At 40.5% G+C, this 18,820-nt stretch overlaps 1 protein-coding gene across 1 annotated transcript; it reads left to right on the forward strand.

Annotated features, from left to right (window-relative positions):
* The first annotated feature begins 256 nt into the window (after positions 1–256).
* LOC138086078 (zinc finger protein 177-like) lies at positions 257–18,415 on the forward strand. The gene is given in 10 exon segments (XM_068980859.1): positions 257–342; positions 2,124–2,206; positions 14,341–14,436; positions 15,041–15,167; positions 15,592–15,684; positions 16,053–16,135; positions 17,103–17,447; positions 17,450–17,515; positions 17,517–18,106; positions 18,108–18,415. Coding segments are annotated over 9 exon segments (1,509 nt in total). The 5' UTR covers positions 257–342; positions 2,124–2,203; the 3' UTR covers positions 18,214–18,415.
* Positions 18,416–18,820: the final 405 nt, after the last annotated feature.

Below are 18,820 nucleotides of genomic sequence, written 5' to 3' on the forward strand. Positions count from 1 at the left end.
TTATCACTGTTAGCCAAAAAAAAAAAAAACCCCAATTTTACCTGTCTAGACTTTATCTGTAAAATGAAATTAGATTATTAAACTTTTTTTCCTTTTTATCAAAATCCATTTCTAATTTCAGGTGAGGCGGATTGTAGAGCATTTTATGGCAGCAGTGTGTATGTGTTTACTTAGAATTAGTGTGGGGTGTTTCCAGGCTTGTGAGTATGGAAACTGTGGGCAGCCTGAATTCTCAGGTTTTGTTTCTTCTCCTTAAGGCTTTCTCAGGACTTTTTCTGTCTTCATGAAGAGAAGTCAGAAGGGGAAAGGACTGTGACTGGATATCTGACAAATTATTTTCAAGTGAGTAGGAAATTTATTCTATTCTTTTATAAAAGCACATGCTTCTTCCTTCCAGGTAGATGTGTTTCCTTCTAGTGAAACAGAGTTTTTTATTCCAACAGAACCTGCTTAGGGACTGAGTCCAAGTTAAATTTCCTCAGATCTTAGGGCCTTTCATTTACGTAAGAGAATGATACCATCATCCCAGTATGTACTAATTCAGTCCGATCATCCATGCTGATTGTGTGCCCTCATTTTGCTATAATAGACAGGGAGCTGACATGTGATTCTGAGAATTTGTGCTGTCACTGGAGGAGTGATGCATTTCCAGCATTTATTGTCTATAACGTGCTCAGAACTATTGCTAATCCTATCACTAGAGAAAATTAAGACCAGAAGAGGTCACAATCTAGTTGTGGTGAGATACATCATTAGGAGAGAGAGAGGTGCTCTTAAGCTACATAATTGGATGAGATCACTATGAATATGTCCAGGTAGAGGGGAGAAGGGGCTTGAGGACCATCAAGCCCTGGGGTTGATGGTGGCAGAACATGAAACCTGTCTAGGCTTTGGGTCTCCCTTCCTCTTTTTCAAGTGCACAACTGATGGAGATGGCAACTGCCTGATGCCAGGATGTTTGTGATGGTGTAGGATCTAGTGACCTTTGAGGTCACAGACTTTACAGTACAATGGCTTCCTCTTGAAAAATGAAGATCTGTCCGTTGTACTGATTTTATTTTTTCTAGGATAAAAGGCTTAGGACTTAATTGTGTATATAAGCTTGAGCTTGGGTTTTAGGCAAAAGATAGGGAATCTATTTTGTGAAAAATGAGAGAGAGAATGTGAATATGTGTGCGTTTTAGTTTTATTTTAAAGTTTACTGGTTTGATAAAGTTGCCATGAACATTTTGTTGTTTCTCAAGTTATACCTGAGAGTATTTGGTATCCCTGAAGAGCAGACTCTCGGCCCCTTATTTATGGAAGTATTTGTCATCCCTTTACATGTTAGTCTTATATCAGGCATCTTCCTCTCAGAGCAGGGCACCAGTTATGCAGACCTCATCTGATCTTTCAGGTAGAACTAAGAGGAAAGCTGAAGAAAATGGAAAGTTTTCCAAGAGGGGGAAAAGGCTAACTATTTATTTATTTATTTGGCTGTGCTGGGTCTTCGTTGCTGTTTGCAGCTTTCTCTAGTTGTGACAAGTGGGGACTACTCCTTGTTGTGGTGCACAGGCTTCTCATTTTGGTAGCCTCTCTTGTTGTGGAGCACAGGCTCTAGGCTTTCGGGCTCAGCAGTTGTGGCATGTGGGCTAAGTTATTCCACAGCAAGTGGGATCTTCTCGGACCAGGGACCAAACCCACATCCCCTGCATTGGCAGGTGGATTCTTATATACTGTATGACCAGAGAAGTCCAAACTTTTCTTCTCTTTAACTTTTCCCTCACTTTTGGAAACTTTCTTTTGACCTGACAGTACAATCTGTCCCATTTTTTAATTTAAATTTTGCATTTGCCTTAAGCTCTTTGTCCATTTCCTTTCACCTTTGTTTTCCTCCATGGTGCTTTCTGTTCATAGTCAGTTTCAGCACTTATAGAATCATTTCTTAGTAAATCACCTACCAATTCGACCACAGCACCTTATCATGCCAAACTCTTAATCCAGCCAAACTTAAGTTATTCTTTCTTTCTGTTCTAAATATATTTTAAGTCAATGTTTAAAAGTAAATACACATTGGCCTTCATTTTTAACACCTTCCTTCCATTTATTTTCCAATAACATAATTTTTTGTAATCTTATTTCAGATTGGGAGATTTGTCTCAATACCAGAAGGTCAGCACCTCAGTGGAATATTTTGAATGGGAAAAAATCCAACGTGGTAGACATGGTAAGATTCACAAGGTATAATTCCTTCCCTTCCACTAGTGGAAGTTTAACAGTTCCATAAAATAGAAAAGCAGCACGATAACCATGACAGATATTTGAGGCTTGTGTCATTCACCTGTTTTTCAGTCTCTGAGCATTGTGAATTTGGCAGATACTTGAAATACCCCTCATAATATATTTCTTTACATAGAATTCACTTGGCTAAATATTCCCATATATGTCATTCTGAGGAAGTTTTGGATAAATATTTCATTTTGGTCAACTATCAGCTCAACTCTACAAGAATCCTTATGAAAGTAAAGAATACAACAGAGCTTTGTTGCAGAATGATCACTTCATTTTGCTTGAAAGCAGTGAGGCCTGGAACCATGCACTGCAGTGAAAATGAAAGGAAAAAACAAAAAAGTTCAATCATACCAGTTTGTTTCTTGTATATACTCTCATTTTTAAAGACTAATGATGTTAAGCATAAATATGGTCAGCTGATCTTTGACAAAGGAGTGAAGGAAATGGAATGTAGAAATATAATTCTTTTCAACAGATGATGCTGGAACAGCCAGACATCCACATGCAAAAGAATAAATCTAGACACTGACCTTAACACTCTGAACAAAAGTTAATTCAAAATGCATTGCAGCCCTAGGTATTAAATACAAAACTGTAAAACTCCTTGAAGATAACACAGGCGAAAACTTAGAAGCCTTTGGGGAATGGCAATACTTTTTTAAATATAACATGGAAGACATGATCCATAAAAGAAATAATTGATAAACTGACATTGTTAAAATTAAAAATTTCTGCTCTGCTGAAGGCATTGTCCAGAGAGTAAGAAGGCAAACACAGATTTAGAGAAAATATTTGCAAAAGACAACTGATAAAAGACTCTTAAGACTCAACAATAAGAAAACAAATAGCTGGTTTAAAATGGACTGAGACCTTAGTAGACACAGCAGCAAAGAAGACATACAAATAGCGAATAAGCGTGTGAAAAGATGGTCCACATCATATATCACCAGAAAAAAGAGAGGGCCTTCCTGAGCTCTACTGTAAATACAAGCACACACACCTTTTGCCAGTGACTCTGCCCTGGCCATCCATACTCATGCACCTCACTAGAAACCCAGAGCCTCTTGTTCCTAGAGGAAATAACAAGGCTGCACCCAACAGAAACAGAGGGCAGGCTGCTTATTCATTGGGATACAGCCTAGAAAGGAGAATTCACTGAAGAGGTCTATTCCATTGTTTTAATTTGGGAGGGAGGAGGTAGAAGGAAGTTCCAGAAGGGGTCAGACAGCCCAGAAATTCAGACAAGTGGCATGTCTCTTCTCACCAAACTTTGCTCTGCTCCCTGCTATAATCATTAATAATCTTTGGCCCTGACCTCAAGGTTCTTCCACTTCAGGACCACCAAACACTGCTCCTACTTCTGATGGATAAAAATATTTAGGACAGGGGTGGGGGACACTAATTTGATGTAACAGTAAGTCCTGAGGGTACCCAAATAGATGGCTTCCAGGTGCCAAGCAGAACCTGAGGCCAGGAATGATGAAGCTGGCATAAAACTATTGAATCAGATGTGAATTTCTCATTTGAATGAATCTCATTTGAGAACTGCAGTTGAATGCTAAACACATGGGGTCTAAGGACCCTGACCCTCTCCAAAGTCAAAAACCCCAGTACAACTCACCAGTCAGCCTTCCGGGTTCTGCACCTATGAATACAACCATCCATGAACTGTGTAGTACTCTAGTATGTACTCATTGAAAAAAAAAAAAAATCTACATATAAGTGGACCTGTTCAGATCAACCCTTGTTGTTCAAGGGTCAACTGTAATGGTATATATTCATTATAGTATCACACAGGGTATTTTCACTGCCCTAAAAATCCTCTGTGCCCTGCTTATATATTCTACCAATCACTTTCACTAATCGCTGGCAATCACTGATCTCCAATTTGTCTTTTCCAGAGCGTCTTATAGTTGGAATCATACAGTATTTAATCTTTCCAGAATAGCTTCTTTCACTTAATATATATGCATTCAAGTTCTTTTCATGGCCTGATAGTTCATTCAATTTAGCTCTGGTAATCTGTTGTTTCTTATCTGTTCACCTTCTGAAGGACATCTTGACCGCTTCTAAGTTTTGGCAGTTATGAGTAAAACTGCTATAAATGTTCATGTGCAAAGAAACAACCCCCCCCCAAAAAAAAAAAAAAATCCAGAGCATGCATGTGCTGGTTTTTGTGTGGACATACATTTTCAGCTTACTTGGGTAAATATCAAAGAGTGTGACTCCTGTATTACTTGGTAGGATTATGTTTAGTTTTGTAAGCCACCACCAAATTGTATCCCAAAGTGGTTGTACAGTTTTGTATTTCCACCAGCACTGAATGAGCTTTCCTGTTCTATATCTTTACCAGTGTTTGTCATTATTAGTATCAGATTTTGGCCATTCTCAGATTTGTAGTGGCCTGCCTGTCTCTGTCTGTCTGTCTCAGCAGGTAGCTTAAAGTCTGATCTAGACTCTCTGGTTATTTGTTTTTAATACCAGGATAATCATTGTTTAAGTCAGAATTGGGACAGAAAGGTCTCTGACTTCTGGGGGGCTTATTTTGGTTAGGAAGAAGGGAGAGGCATTGACTACACAAGAGAATCCATAATGGCTGAGGAAGTGAAGTTTGGACTCCTTTTGACTGCTCGGTCTCCTTTTCAAAATCTTGGGGACCTCTACGTTTTCCCTTGGGGAGAGCAAATGGAGTCAAAGACCTGGGCTCATGTACCTGGGGATCATTTTATATTTTAATGTGACATCAAGAGTAAGTTACTTTACTTGAAAGCCTCTTTTGCTTAAAATAAAATGTCCTGCATGGGTTCTCGGGCTGTCCAACTTCTGTGACCCCATGGACTTCAGGCCGCTAGGCTGCTCTGCCCATGGCATTTTCCAGGCAAGAATACTAGAGTGGGTTGCCATTTCCTACTCCAGGGGATCTTCTCGATCTAGGGATGAAACCTGCCATCTCCTGCATTGCCAGGTGGATTCTTTAACACGACACACCTGGCAAGCCCCCAAACTTTACTGGGCTTGTCCTCAGCTTGTGGCCCAGCAGCCTCACTGGGCCTTAGCCACTCTCTGCTTTGCTGCATCCTAGCCCCGCCCACCGGAGAACGCAATGGCACCCCACTCCAGTACTCTTGCCTGGAAAATCCCATGGACAGAGGAGGGCTGCAGTCCATGGGGTCGCAAACAGTCGGAAACGACTAAGCGACTTCACTTTCACTTTTCACTTTCATGCATTGGAGAAGGAAATGGCAACCCACTCCAGTGTTCTTGCCTGGAGAATCCCAGGGACGGGGGAGCCTGGTGGGCTGCTGTCTGTGGGGTCGCAGAGAGTTGGACACGACTGAAGTGATTTAGCAGCAGCAGCAGCAGCAGCAGCCCTGCCCACTCTTCAGAGTTAAGGTCGAGACCAGAAGCAGAAGTGCGCCTCCGGGAACGGCGTGATCCGTTGGCATCTGATCCGGCCAGACCCAAGCGCAGGTTCTGACTCGAGTCTGGGGTGGCCTTTGGAGAACGGGGAAGGGTCATGGGTATGATAGAAGGCGCGAGCTGTTCTGGACCGCAGCGTCTATTGCCAAGCTGCTCGCGCGACTGCTAGCCCTAGCTGCGTGCATGGGTCTGCAAGACCCGCCGCTTTTACTCCCAGCAGCGACCGACTCCATCCCTACCTGTTGGGGCCTCGCTTTTCCCATATCCAGAAAGACTGCTCAATCCATCGGTCTGTACCGAGGAGGAGATGCGGACAGGGCACGTGTGCAGGGTCTTTTCTCCATTTCCTGTCCACCCTCTTTAAAAAGCCTCGCCGAAGTCAGACTGCATTTCCGTAAGATGTCCATTCTTGTGTCTCGTATTCTTACGTTAATGACGTGTCTTGAAGTTCTCATTAGTTCACGGAGATCTGCCTTTTAAAAAAAAAAAAAACCTCTTCTACAGCTCTGTTGTGTGGAATCATCCTGTTGGTGGACAATTGAGTTGTTCCCATCTGAATGGGTTTGTCCATGTTTCTTCATATTTATGGACTTAGTATTTTAAATTTTAAGGTCGATTTTTAGAACTTGAGTTTTTGGGTCATAAGTGCTGTTCCTATATACTGCAAACTGCCCCCTTGTTCTGTTTTGAGTCCTCAGAGCTATATTCTGTATCCAGCAAGCTGCATATCTCTTAGTTTTCTATTAATCTTACCTGTAGATGCTTTTGGATGTTTACACACTGTCATATCATCCAGGAATGGCAGGATGATATTCTTCCTTTATTATCTTCTAGCCTATCATGTCTCCCCATCCTTGTCCACTCTCCCCAATTTACTGTGCTGTCTGTAATATGCTTAGTAGAAGGAGCCACTGTTTTTCTGTGTTTCAAAGGCCTTCAGCTTTTACCTAGTAAATTGAAACACTTGCTGTATATTTTTGACATGTTTTCAGGTTTAAAGACATTTCCTTTTATGCTGCTTTTTTGTTGTTGTTTATTAACATTATTTTTTGTAATAGTTTTTATTGTTGTTATTGTTCAGTTGCTAAGTCATGCCTAACTCTTTGTGACCCCATGGACTGTAACTCTCCAGGCTTCTCTGTCCTCCATTACCTCCCAGAGTTTGCTCAGATTCATGTCCATTGAGTCAGTGATGCTCTCTAACCATTTCATCCTCTGCTGCCCTCTTCTCCTTTTGCCTTCAGTCTTTACCAACAAAAATGATCTTCACGACCGGATAATCACGATGGTGTGATCACTCATCTAGAGCCAGACATCCTGGAATGTGAAGTCAAGTGGGCCTTAGAAAGCATCACTACGAACAAAGCTACTGGAGGTGATGCCATTCCAGTTGAGCTATTTCAAATCCTGAAAGATGATGCTGTGAAAGTGCTGCTCTCAACATGCCAGCAAATTTGGAAAACTCAGCAGTGGCCATAGGACTGGAAAAGGTCAGTTTTCATTCCAATCCCAAAGAAAGGCAATGCCAAAGAATGCTCAAGGTACCACACAATTGCACTCATCTCACATGCTAGTAAAGTAATGCTCAAAATTCGCCAAGCCAGGCTTCAGCAATACGTGAACCGTGAACTTCCTGATGTTCAAGCTGGTTTTAGACAAGGCAGAGGAACCAGAGATCAAATTGCCAACATCTGCTGGATCATGGAAAAAGCAAGAGAGTTCCAGAAAAACATCTATTTCTGCATTATTGACTATGCCAAAGCCTTTGACTGTGTGGATCACAATAAACTGGAAAATTCTGAAAGAGATGGGAATACCAGACCACCTGACCTGCCTCTTGAGAAACCTGTATGCAGGTCAGGAAGCAACAGTTAGAACTGGGCATGGAACAACAGACTGGTTCCAAATAGGAAAAGGAGTATGTCAAGACTGTATATTGTCATCCTGCTTATTTAACTTCTATGCAGAGTACATCATGAGAAACACTGGGTTGGAAGAAGCACAAGCTGGAATCAAGATTGCCGGGAGAAATATCAATAACCTCAGATATGCAGATGACACCACCCTTATGGCAGAAAGTGATGAGGAACTAAAAAGCCTCTGATGAAAGTGATAGTGGAGAGTGAAAAAGTTGGCTTAAAGCTCAACATTCAGAAAACGAAGATCATGGCATCTGGTCCCATCACTTCGTGGGAAATAGATGGGGAAACAGTGGAAACAGTGTCAGACTTTATTTTGGGGGGCTCCAAAATCACTGCAGATGGTGACTGCAGCCAGAAAATTAAAAGACGCTTACTCCTTGGAAGAAAAGTTATGACCAACCTAGACAGCATATTCAAAAGCAGAGACATTACTTTGCTGACTAAGCTCCATCTAGTCAAGGCTATGGTTATTCCAGTAGTCATGTATGGATGTGAGAGTTGGACTGTGAAGAAGGCTGAGCGCCAAAGAATTGATGCTTTTAAACTGTGGTGTTGGAGAAGACTCTTGAGAGTCCCTTGGACTGCAAGGAGATCCAACCAGTCCATTCTGAAGGAGATCAGCCCTGGGATTCCTTTGGAAGGAATGATGCTAAAGCTGAAACTCCAATACTTTGGCCACCTCATCTGAGGATTTGACTCATTGGAAGAGACTCTGATGCTGGGAGGGGTTGGGGGCAGGAGAAGAAGGGAACGACAGAGGATGAGATGGCTGGATGGCATCACTGACTCGATGGACGTGAGTCTGAGTGAACTCCAAGAGTTGGTGATGGACAGGGAGGGCTGGCGTGCTGCGATTCATGGGGTCACAAAGAGTCAGACATGACTGAGCGACTGAACTGAACTAAAGTGTATCATCCAGTGTAATTTACTGTATTCCCAGAGATGTGCCACCCTCACCACAATCTAATTTTAGAAGTTTTTCATCCTCCCAGAAAAAAATCCCGTACACATTAGCACTCACTCCCCATGCCTCACTACCCACCAGGCCCACGCTACCACTAATCTGTTTCTTGTCTATATAGACTTGTCCATTCTGGACATTTCATATACATGTAATCATATAATATTTTGTCTTTTGTGAATGGCCTCTTTGACTTGGTATAATGTTTTCAAGGTTCATCCACATTGTAGGAAGTATCAGTACTTAATTCCTGTTAATGGCCAAGTAATATTCTTTTGTATGGATATATCACATTTATCCACTCACAATTTAATGGGCATTTGGGTTATTTTCCACATTTTTGCTATTGTAAATAATGCTGCTGTGAGCTCTCCTGCTAAAGTTTTTGTGTGGACTTATTTTCATCTCTCTTGGGTTTATACCTAGGAGTGGAATGCTGATTCTTATGATAATTGTATATGTAACCTTTTGATAAACTGCAAATATTTCTAAAGCAGCTGCACCATTATTCTTTCCCATCAGCAAATAAGAGTTCTAATTTCTCCACATCCTCACCAGTTGTTAGTCTTTTTGATAGTAATTATCAAAATGAGTGTCAAGTAGTATCTTGTGGTTTTAATTTGCATGTCCCTGGTGGTTAATAATAACCATATTTTCATATGTTTAGTGGCCATTGTATTTTTCTTTAGAAAAACATATTTTGCCCATTTTAAAAGTTCAGGGTTTTTTTTTAATAGGGTTGGCTAAAAATATTTTTAAGTCATTAGGCAATGTTGGGTACTGTCAGACATTTTTAGTGTGTTATTGAGTTGATCATACTATTTTCTACTTTGATCTATTGTGCTGTGTTCAGTCACTCAGTCATGTCCAACTCTTTGTGACCCTATGAACGATAGCCTGCCAGGCTCCTCTGTTCGTGGAATTTTGCAGGCCAGAATATTGGAGTGGGCCACCATTTCCTTCTCCAGGGGATCTTCCCAGCCTAGGGATCGAACCTTCATCTCCTGTGCTGGCATGTGGATTCTTTACCATGGAGCCACCAGGCAAGCCCATATATGTATATGTATAATATATATTTATAAATGTGTGTGTCTGTGTATATATATATATATATATATATATACGCACACGTATACATATATATATGTATACAATAGATATAAGTAAATCACTTTGCTATACACCTGAAACTAACATGACACATATATTAATATGCTTCAGTTAAAAAATTTTAAACAAACTTTTAACAGAAGTTTTTAGCATTATCACAACACTATTACCACACACCCCCAAGTTAACAGTTTTTATTGATATTATCAGTGGTCTTTAGCCAAAGGTTACCAGGAACACACAGAGTTAAGCAAGTTGGATTTATTACTTATTGCAGCAAGGCAGAATGCACACTATAGTGAACTGTGGGATGTCTTAATAAGGGAGTGTTAGAAAAGACTTCGGAGAAGGTGATGGCACCCCACTCCAGTACTCTTGCCTGGGAAATCCCATGGACAGAGGAGCCTGGTGGGCTGCAGTCTAGGTGTCGCGAAGAGTCCGACACGACTAAGCGACTTCACTTTCACTTTTCATTTTCATGTACTGGAGAAGGAAATGGCAACCCACCCCAGTATTCTTGCCTGGAGAATCCCAGGGACAGGGGAGCCTGATGGGCTGCCGTCTATGGGGTTGCACAGAGTCGGACACAACTGAAGCGACTTAGCAGCAGCAGAAAAGACTTATTAAGGCATTTGGTTTTGTACACATGAAGGTTACATAATTTTGTAAATCGTTATTACCTCAATAAAAATAAACTTTTAAATTACTTTTAAAAAGGAAAGGAAGGGACTTCCCTGGTAGTCCCATAGCTAAGACTCCCAGCTTCCAATGCAGGGGATCCAGGTTCAATCCCTGTTCAGGGAACTAGATCTCATGTGCTCCAACAAAGACCTGGTGCAGGCAATAAATAAATAAATAAATATTTTTTAAAGAAAGAAAGGGAAACATTACGCTTGATAAACACATTTCCAAATTTGCTCATAAGTTTAATGAAAAAATCATAGACTATTTTAACATTCAGGAAGGTTGCTTTAAAGGGCATCCAGTATAAAACTACTGACTCAGAAGCACACTGCATGGAGAAGGGAATTGCAGCCCACTCCAATATTCTTGCCTGGAGAATTCCATGGACAGAGGAGGCTGGTGGGTTACAGTCCATGGGGCCGCAAAGAATTAGACACGACTGAGTGACTAACACTTGACTAGAATGCTTAAAAGAATGGAGCTGCATTGCTGAACTAACTCGGCATTGAGAGGGAGCAAGCGTTTTTATAATAAATCACTTTAGGGGGGAAAAAAGCACACTGCATATTGGAATTAAAAATGTCGTTCCAAGATCAAAAGTGTGAGTTGTAAGTCAGTGTGCTTTTTCAAGCTATAGTGATATTTTCCAAGGGATGATGATATTTAAAATTGTAGTTTAATCCAACAACAATACCTTTTTTCCCATTTTGGTAGAAATAGCTATTTTTGAAGGCAAATTCTCTAGTTTTTGAAGAAATTTGTCAATGTTGATCATTTTCTAGTCTTTGTCCATGTCTGTTGACCTTTGTTAGTTGAGAACCTAAAATCATATAACTTAAAAGGAATGTATCTTTACGGTGCCAGCTGAAACTAGGAACTTTGTAAATGCCCTTACAAAGCCTTAACATTAAAAAAATTTTTAACATATTTCTCTAATCTATAAAAAAAGAATCGAGAGCTTCCCTGGTGGCTCACTTGGTCATAACTTTCCTTCCAAGGAGTAAGTGTCTTTTAATTTCATGGCTGCAATCACCATCTGCAGTGATTTTGGAGCCCCAAAAACTAAAGTCTGACACTGTTTCCACTGTTTCCCTATCTATTTGCCATAAAGTGATGGGACCAGATGCCATGATCTTCGTTTTCTGAATGTTGAGCTTTAAGCCAACTTTTTCACTTTCCTCTTTCACTTTCATCAAGAGGCTTTTTAGTTCCTCTTCCCTTTCTGCCATAAGGGTGGTATCATCTGCATATCTGAGGTTACTGATATTTCTCCTGGCAATCTTGATTCCAGCTTGTGCTTCTTCCAGCCCAGTGTTCCTCATGATGTACTCTGCATAAAAGTTAAATAAAGACCAACTTAGATAGCATATTAAAAAGCAGAGACATTACTTTGCCAACAAAGGTCCGTCTAGTCAAGGCTATGGTTTTTCCAGTGGTCATGTAGGGATGTGAGAATTGGACTGTGAAGAAAGCTGAGTGCCACAGAATTGATGCTTTAGAACTGTGGTATTGGAGAAGACTTGAGTGTCCCTTGGACTGCAAGTAGATCCAACCAGTCCATCCTAAAGGAGATTGGTCCTGGGTGTTCATTGGAAGGGCTGATGCTGAAGGTGAAACTCCAATACTTTGGCCACCTCATGCGAAGAGTTGACTCATTGGAAAAGACCCTGATGCTGGGAGGAATTGGGGGCAGGAGGAGAAGGGGACGACAGAGGATGAGATGGCTGGATGGCATCACCGACTCGATGGACATGAATTTGGGTAAACTCTGGGAGTTGGTGATGGACAGGGAGGCCTGGTGTGCTGCAATTCATGGAGTCACAAAGAGTCAGACATGAATGAGCGACTGAACTGAACTGGTGGCTCAATAGTAAACAATCCACCCACCAGTGCAGGAGACACAAGTTCAATCCCTGGTCTGGGCAGGTCCCATATGCTGCAGAGCACCTAAGCCCAAGCACCACAACTACTGAACCCATGTTCCACAACTACTGAAGCCCGTGCACTGCAACTAGAGAAAAACCCGCACAACAATGAAGACCCAGCACAGCCTAAAATAAATAACATTATTATCTTTTTTTTTTTTAAGCTGTAAGGGCCACACATTGCAGTGAATTGTTACACCTCTTAAGTCTCTTAACCAGGAAGAGTTCTCCTTTCCTCTTTCTCCTCCAAACTGGATATTTCTGATTATGTCCTCTATATATCATTAGCATGTCCTCTGTCCCCTTCTTTTACCCTTCTTCTATAAACTGCTAATTAGATGAAAGGATTTGTTAGGTTTTTTTTTTTAGCAAAAAATATTTTATAATTGGTATTGTCTGTTATTGCATCATATCAGAATTCATGGTGTCCAGGTGTCTCTTTTAAGATGTTAAGGTTTATCAGCTTGATCTTCCTTTATAAAGTTGCCCAGCACATCTGTTTAGTCTTAAAATTATTCCCTTCAGGTTTCTTCTTAGTTACAAAAAGAAATGGGGGATGGGGGGTCACTTAATGTGGAAACCTGCTGCATACCACCTTAACCAACGATTAAAATTAACATCAGTAATCAGACACACTGTCATCATATGCCTCCTGAAGTGATTCACTGAGGACAAGCATCAGTTACAAAATACATCATCCAAAAACAAACTTTGTGAATCTAACCATGAGAAAACAACAGACAAACTAAAACTGAGATGTAATCTGTAAAACATTTGACCTGGGACTTTTCAAACCTGGAAAGATGAAGAAAGGCCGAGGGACTGGTCCAGATTAAAGAAGATGAAAGAAACATAGTCTGAGGGCATAATTCTGGATGGGAAATTTTAAAGTGGCTGCTGTAAAGGATATTATTGGACTAGTTGGTAAAATTCTGCATATGAATTATATGTTAGATAATAAATATTAAATCCTGGTTTTGATCCTGTTAGGGAAAGTCCCAAGTTCCTATGACACTCTGAAATATATAGGAAAAAAGGGTCTGACACCTGCAATTTCCTCTCAAGTAGTTTCCTCTCAATATTGATGAAACACACACACACCCCTACAGAGAGGAGAAAGGAAGCGAATGTGAGAGAACTTTAACAATTAGTAAAGAGTATAGGGAAGCTCATCATTTTTACACTAATTTTTAGAACATTTGAGTTTGAAATTTTTTCAAAGCTAGAAGTTGAAAATAAATATTCCCATTCACTTTTCACCTAATATGTTAGTAACCATTGATTGTCATTAGCTAAGTGCATTAAAATGGTGACTTTCTGATTCTAGCATTTTCTTCATAATAAATGAAACTTAGAATAAAGTTTGTATGATTATTCTGGAAAGAACTTTCCTGTATCACAACTATTTAGTAATAATAAAATGTTGTTCATAAAGGAGGGGACAGGATGATACAGGCTTGATTTTTTTTTTTTTTTACAAGTTTTCAGAATAACAAAATTATATCCTGGCCACCTCCGGCAGTGACCATTGACCGTTTTTTAGTAACATTATGGACTCATGGCTTTGTTTTATATTTGGTGTATTTCAACTGATTGTAATCATTAATCTTTATTAAATTGTTCCATCATAAGCCAGTGGGAACCTTTTTACGTTTTCTCCTGTGTGGTAGATTCCTTCCTTTCTGGTATAAACTGTTCCTGGCTTATGCTGAACATTTCTTGTTTCACACTGAAACAAGAGGAGTCCTGGTTTCTTACACAGAAGAATTTTAATACTAGAGGACTCATTGCTCCTGAGTTGTTAGTCTCTAGGCAATTTTGGTGGCTCAATCTAAGGAAAAGTTTAAAAAAAATAAGAACATACTGTATTCCCAATTCCTAGTTGTTCTTGGGTAGGGAGATAAATTCTTTACTGTATTATGTGTATCTATATGTGCATTTGGGTGCGTGTGGTTACTCTGAAGCTAGTATGAGGAAGCTTACAAGGCCTCTAAGTGTTGAATATCTGTCAGGCCCAGAATCTCATGGCTTCTTTCTTCGTTTCTAGGTCTTTCTAGGTCTTCATGCTCAGAACCCTGCCAAGCCAGGAGGGAGACACACAAAAGAAAGAACGGCTGCAGGATTTCTGACAACCTGGTCACAGGTATGTGGGAAGTTACTCTTTCCAAAAAAACATCACTATTCCCAAAGGGTACATCTCTTGTCATGACCCAGAGCTTCACAGCCCAACCAGGCTAGCCTCAGGGTCCCTCAGTTCTTTGGGCTTCTTAGAATGGGAGAGAGAGAATATTTAAGGAAGGGCTTCAACATTTGTTTTGTGTTTCAGATAATCTCCCAGGGTGAGTGTTAGTTCCATATTCCGCTGGGTGCCATGAAGGAAAATAAAGACTTTTTTTCACTGGGAAAAACATTCATTTTCCAAGTACTTTTCTCATTCTGTAGTATGCTTAATCTGTACTAGATCTTGAATAAGATTAGAAGACTCCTTGCAACCTAGTTGTGGCAATATCAGCTAAGCTGTGTTAGAAAAGCTTCTAAAAACCATGAGCCTGAAAGAGATGGTCCAGTGAGTGAAAATAGAAGTGGAAAGTTCCAAGAACTTGGGTGAAATGATGAGAGGCCTCTGAAGAATGTCTGAGCTTACTACACATTGGGTCTTCTCCCCAAGTCCTATCAGCCTCACCCATCATCTTTCTGGTTCAGAGTTAGAGAGAGTTCTTGGCTAAACCTGAATGTATACATTTTAGGACTTGGTGACCTTCAAGGAAGTGTCAGTGGACTTCTCACAGGAGGAGTGGGCCCTGCTGGCCCCGGCTCAGAAAATCGTGTACAGAGACGTGATGTTGGAGAACTTTAGGAACCTGGCCTTAGTGGGTAAAGTTGGCCTCATTCCTTCATATTCATTTGTTCATGCATGTACTAGTTCTTCATCACTTGTCTCTCCCAGGAACTGAAAAGAACAGCTAAACATGGTAAACACAGAATGGATGGTTCCTGCCCTTGTGGGGTAGTCTTATCACTTCCCAAGAAAATTCACTGATTGTATTTCCTCAGTCCTTAAAAAATTTAGGTAATTTACAGATCTTGGGCTTAGAATTCAAGGGTCAGATCATGTGGGAAAAGGTGTGTGGGTATTTATCTTATGGTGCTTTGTGAAAGGGCTGTATAATCTGATTCTTTTGCCGCTCTTGCCTATCTTCAGAATCCTTGAAAACCAAAGTATTGGAATCAGTTTTGTGGAAAGATTCCTTGTCTCCTTCACAGTCTCCCCACATCATGTGTCTTTCCCCATGAGCAGGGTATCATCTCTGCAAACACAGTCCAATCACTGAGGTGGCACAGGAAGAGCTGAGGCCAGAGGAGAGAGGAATTCTCCAAAATGCTTGTACAGGTGAGTCCCAGCCAGGAAGGGGTCATTGTATGGAATAGCCACAGCCTGTAAGGGGTGGTACAGTTGTCAGTCATTGTGTGATAAGAAGGCTGAGACCATTACATGAGCTTTCTGTCTCAAGCCTCCAGAATTCTATGTAAAATATCTCTCATTTCCGTTGCTTGTTCCTATCATTGGCATCTTTTCCCAGAGCCAAGTTCCTAAATTAATTTCTCTGATCACTGGTTTCATCTTCTCTCTCACATTTTCCTCCTATATTTAGTGTTATTAATTGAAAACAAATCCATAGCATGCCTGCCTCCTTTTTTCTTTCACCCCTACTTTTTCTCCCAATAATTATAAAAAAAAATTTCCCCATTCATTTTCAGATGGGGTTACTCAACTTGAATCAAAAGATGTAATTCTCATGCAGAATGTTCCTGGAGAAAAAACTGCCAATGGCATAAAAATGGTGATATTCACTAGAAATGATTCCTGTTTTTTAAGACTGGGAGATCTCTGTGAATTTCAAGGAATTAAAACAGCAGCAGCACCCAAGCAAGAGGAGACACTTGAGGCAAGTAGAATTCACTCATCAGAAAGCTGCATCAGGAAATCCTTTGTTAATCCCATAAAATTGGAGAAATCTCCAAACCTACCTCAACACTTGCAGCCTTGCAGAAAATATCAAAAAGTAAACATTTACTTGGACTTCCCTGGTAGTGCAGTGGTAGAGAATCTGCCTGCCAATGCAAGAGACACAGGTTCAATCCCTGAGTTGGAAAGATCCCTGGAAAAGGAAATGACTACTCACGCCAGTATTCTTACCTAGGAAATCCCATGGACAGAGGAACCTGGTGGGCTATAACCCATGAGGTCACAAAGGAAACACAACATAGCAACTAAACAACAACAACGTTTACTTAAATGTCATTCCACTGTTAAGTATTTAATCATTCATTCTTCACCCATGATTAGAAAAACTCTATAATTAGGATGCTCTTTGATGGAATGAATTCCATGGGGCCTTGGGAAGAGTATTCAGCTATTTCAACTTGAAAGAATAGGGCAAAAAATATACACACACCTTGAAAATTGCAAAAATGTTAGTCATAATAATATACTTCCTATATATGGCAGGATCCACATGGAAATGTGTTCCTGTGTAATAAAAGTGAGAAAGCCTTCATGCGTGTTAAGTCACTTCAGGCGTGTCTGACTCTGTGCGACCCTGTGGACTGTAGCCTGCCAGGCTCCTCTGTCTGTGGGATTCTCCAGGCAGGAATACTGGAGTGGGTTGCCATGCCCTTCTCCAGGGGATCTTCCCAACCCAGGGATCAAACCCAGGTCTCCTGCATTGCAGACAGATTCTTTACTGTTTGAGCTGCCAGGGAAGCCCCAAGAAAGCCTTTAGTCATCATTTACTCCTTTTCCTGTAGGCACCAACCCACCCTGGTGAGAACCCATTGGAATGTAATCACTGTAGAAAATTCTTCAGAAAGAATTATCACCTTATTCGTACAAGATATTGCAAGGGCGAGAAATGCTACAAATATAAAGAATATGGGAAAGACTTCGGCTATCCCTCAACTCTTAGGAGTCATTTGAGTACTCACATTGGAGAGAAAATTGTTGAATTCAGTGATTGTGGAAAAACTTTTAATCAAGAGTCATCTCTTAGGAAACACTGCAGAACTCTCACAAGAGAAAAGTCTGAGTGTAATCAACATCTTATGTCCTTCAAATTACACTTTTCCTTCTCAGTACATGAACAAATACCTGCTTTGAAGAGAAACTCCATGAATGCAGTGACTGTGGAAAAAGATCTTCCCATAGTGTCCACAAAAAAAATGTGTACTGTGAAAGAAAGCTCAAAATGTAATGGACATGGGAAAGTTTTCCCTGGCCCCTTGTCCCTTCAGATATGTATGAGACCTCACACTGGAGAGAAAGCTTATGAATGTAGGGACTGTGGGAAAGCCTTTGTTTTTCAATCTTCCCTTAAGAAACACGTAAGATCACACACTGGAGAGAAACCTTATGAGTGTAATCACTGCAGAAAATCCTTCAGCCAGAGCTCTCATCTTAACGTTCACAAAAGAATTCACACTGGAGAGAAACCTTTTGACTGTAAGGAATGTGGCAAGGCTTTCACTGTTCTTTCATCCCTTCAGAAACATATGAGAACCCATACTGGAGAGAAACCCTATGAATGCAGTGACTGTGGGAAAGCCTTTATTGATCAGTCATCCCTTAAGAAACATACCCGATCTCACACTGGAGAGAAACCTTATGAGTGTAATCACTGTGGAAAATCCTTCAGCACAAGCTCATATCTCACTGTGCACAAGAGAGCTCACACTGGAGAGAAAACCTATGCATGTAAAGAATGTGGGAAGGCCTTTAGGAATTCCTGTTGCCTAAGAGTGCATATGAGAACTCACAGGGGAGAAGCCTTATAAATGTATCCAGTGTGGAAAAGCATTCAGCACTAGCACTAACCTTATCATGCACAAGCGAATACACACTGGACAGAAGCTCTGTGAATGAAATGACTACAAGCTAGCCTTAAGGGCCCCTTCCCACCTCCATCATTTTCGAATACACTCTGTAGAGAAACCATATTACGACCAATTTAGAAAGCCATCAGGTACAACTCTTGAGTTACATTATAGTGGGGCAAACGTTGTAAATGTTATGGTTCTGTGATTATATTTATCAGTATTTAAAGTGTGATGACTCAAGAGCTGATGAGTATTAAAGATTATATAGCACTCTAAATTCCCCTTTATCTACATCACAAAGGTTTTGTTGGTTTTTTTTTTTTAGTATTTATTTATGTATTTATTTGGCTACAAGTCTTAATTGCGGCATGTAGGATCCTCAGTCTTCACTGTGGCATACAAGATCTTTAGTCACAACATACAGGATATAGTTCCCTGACCAGGAATTGAACCTAGGTAGGCCCTCTGCATCGCAAGTGTGGAGTCTTAGCCACAGGACCACAAGGGAAGTCCCTCACTAAAGTTTAGGTATATAATGTTTTTATTATAAGTAAGTACTAAGTACTGTGCACTTCTCATCAAGATATCTTGGACTGAACTATAGCTTATTTAGAAATACATATTTTAATGTGCAGACTGGGCATATATTAGTT

The sequence above is a fragment of the Capricornis sumatraensis genome, chromosome 9 (genome assembly GCF_032405125.1).
Source record: "Capricornis sumatraensis isolate serow.1 chromosome 9, serow.2, whole genome shotgun sequence".
In the NCBI taxonomy this organism is placed as follows: domain Eukaryota; kingdom Metazoa; phylum Chordata; class Mammalia; order Artiodactyla; family Bovidae; genus Capricornis; species Capricornis sumatraensis.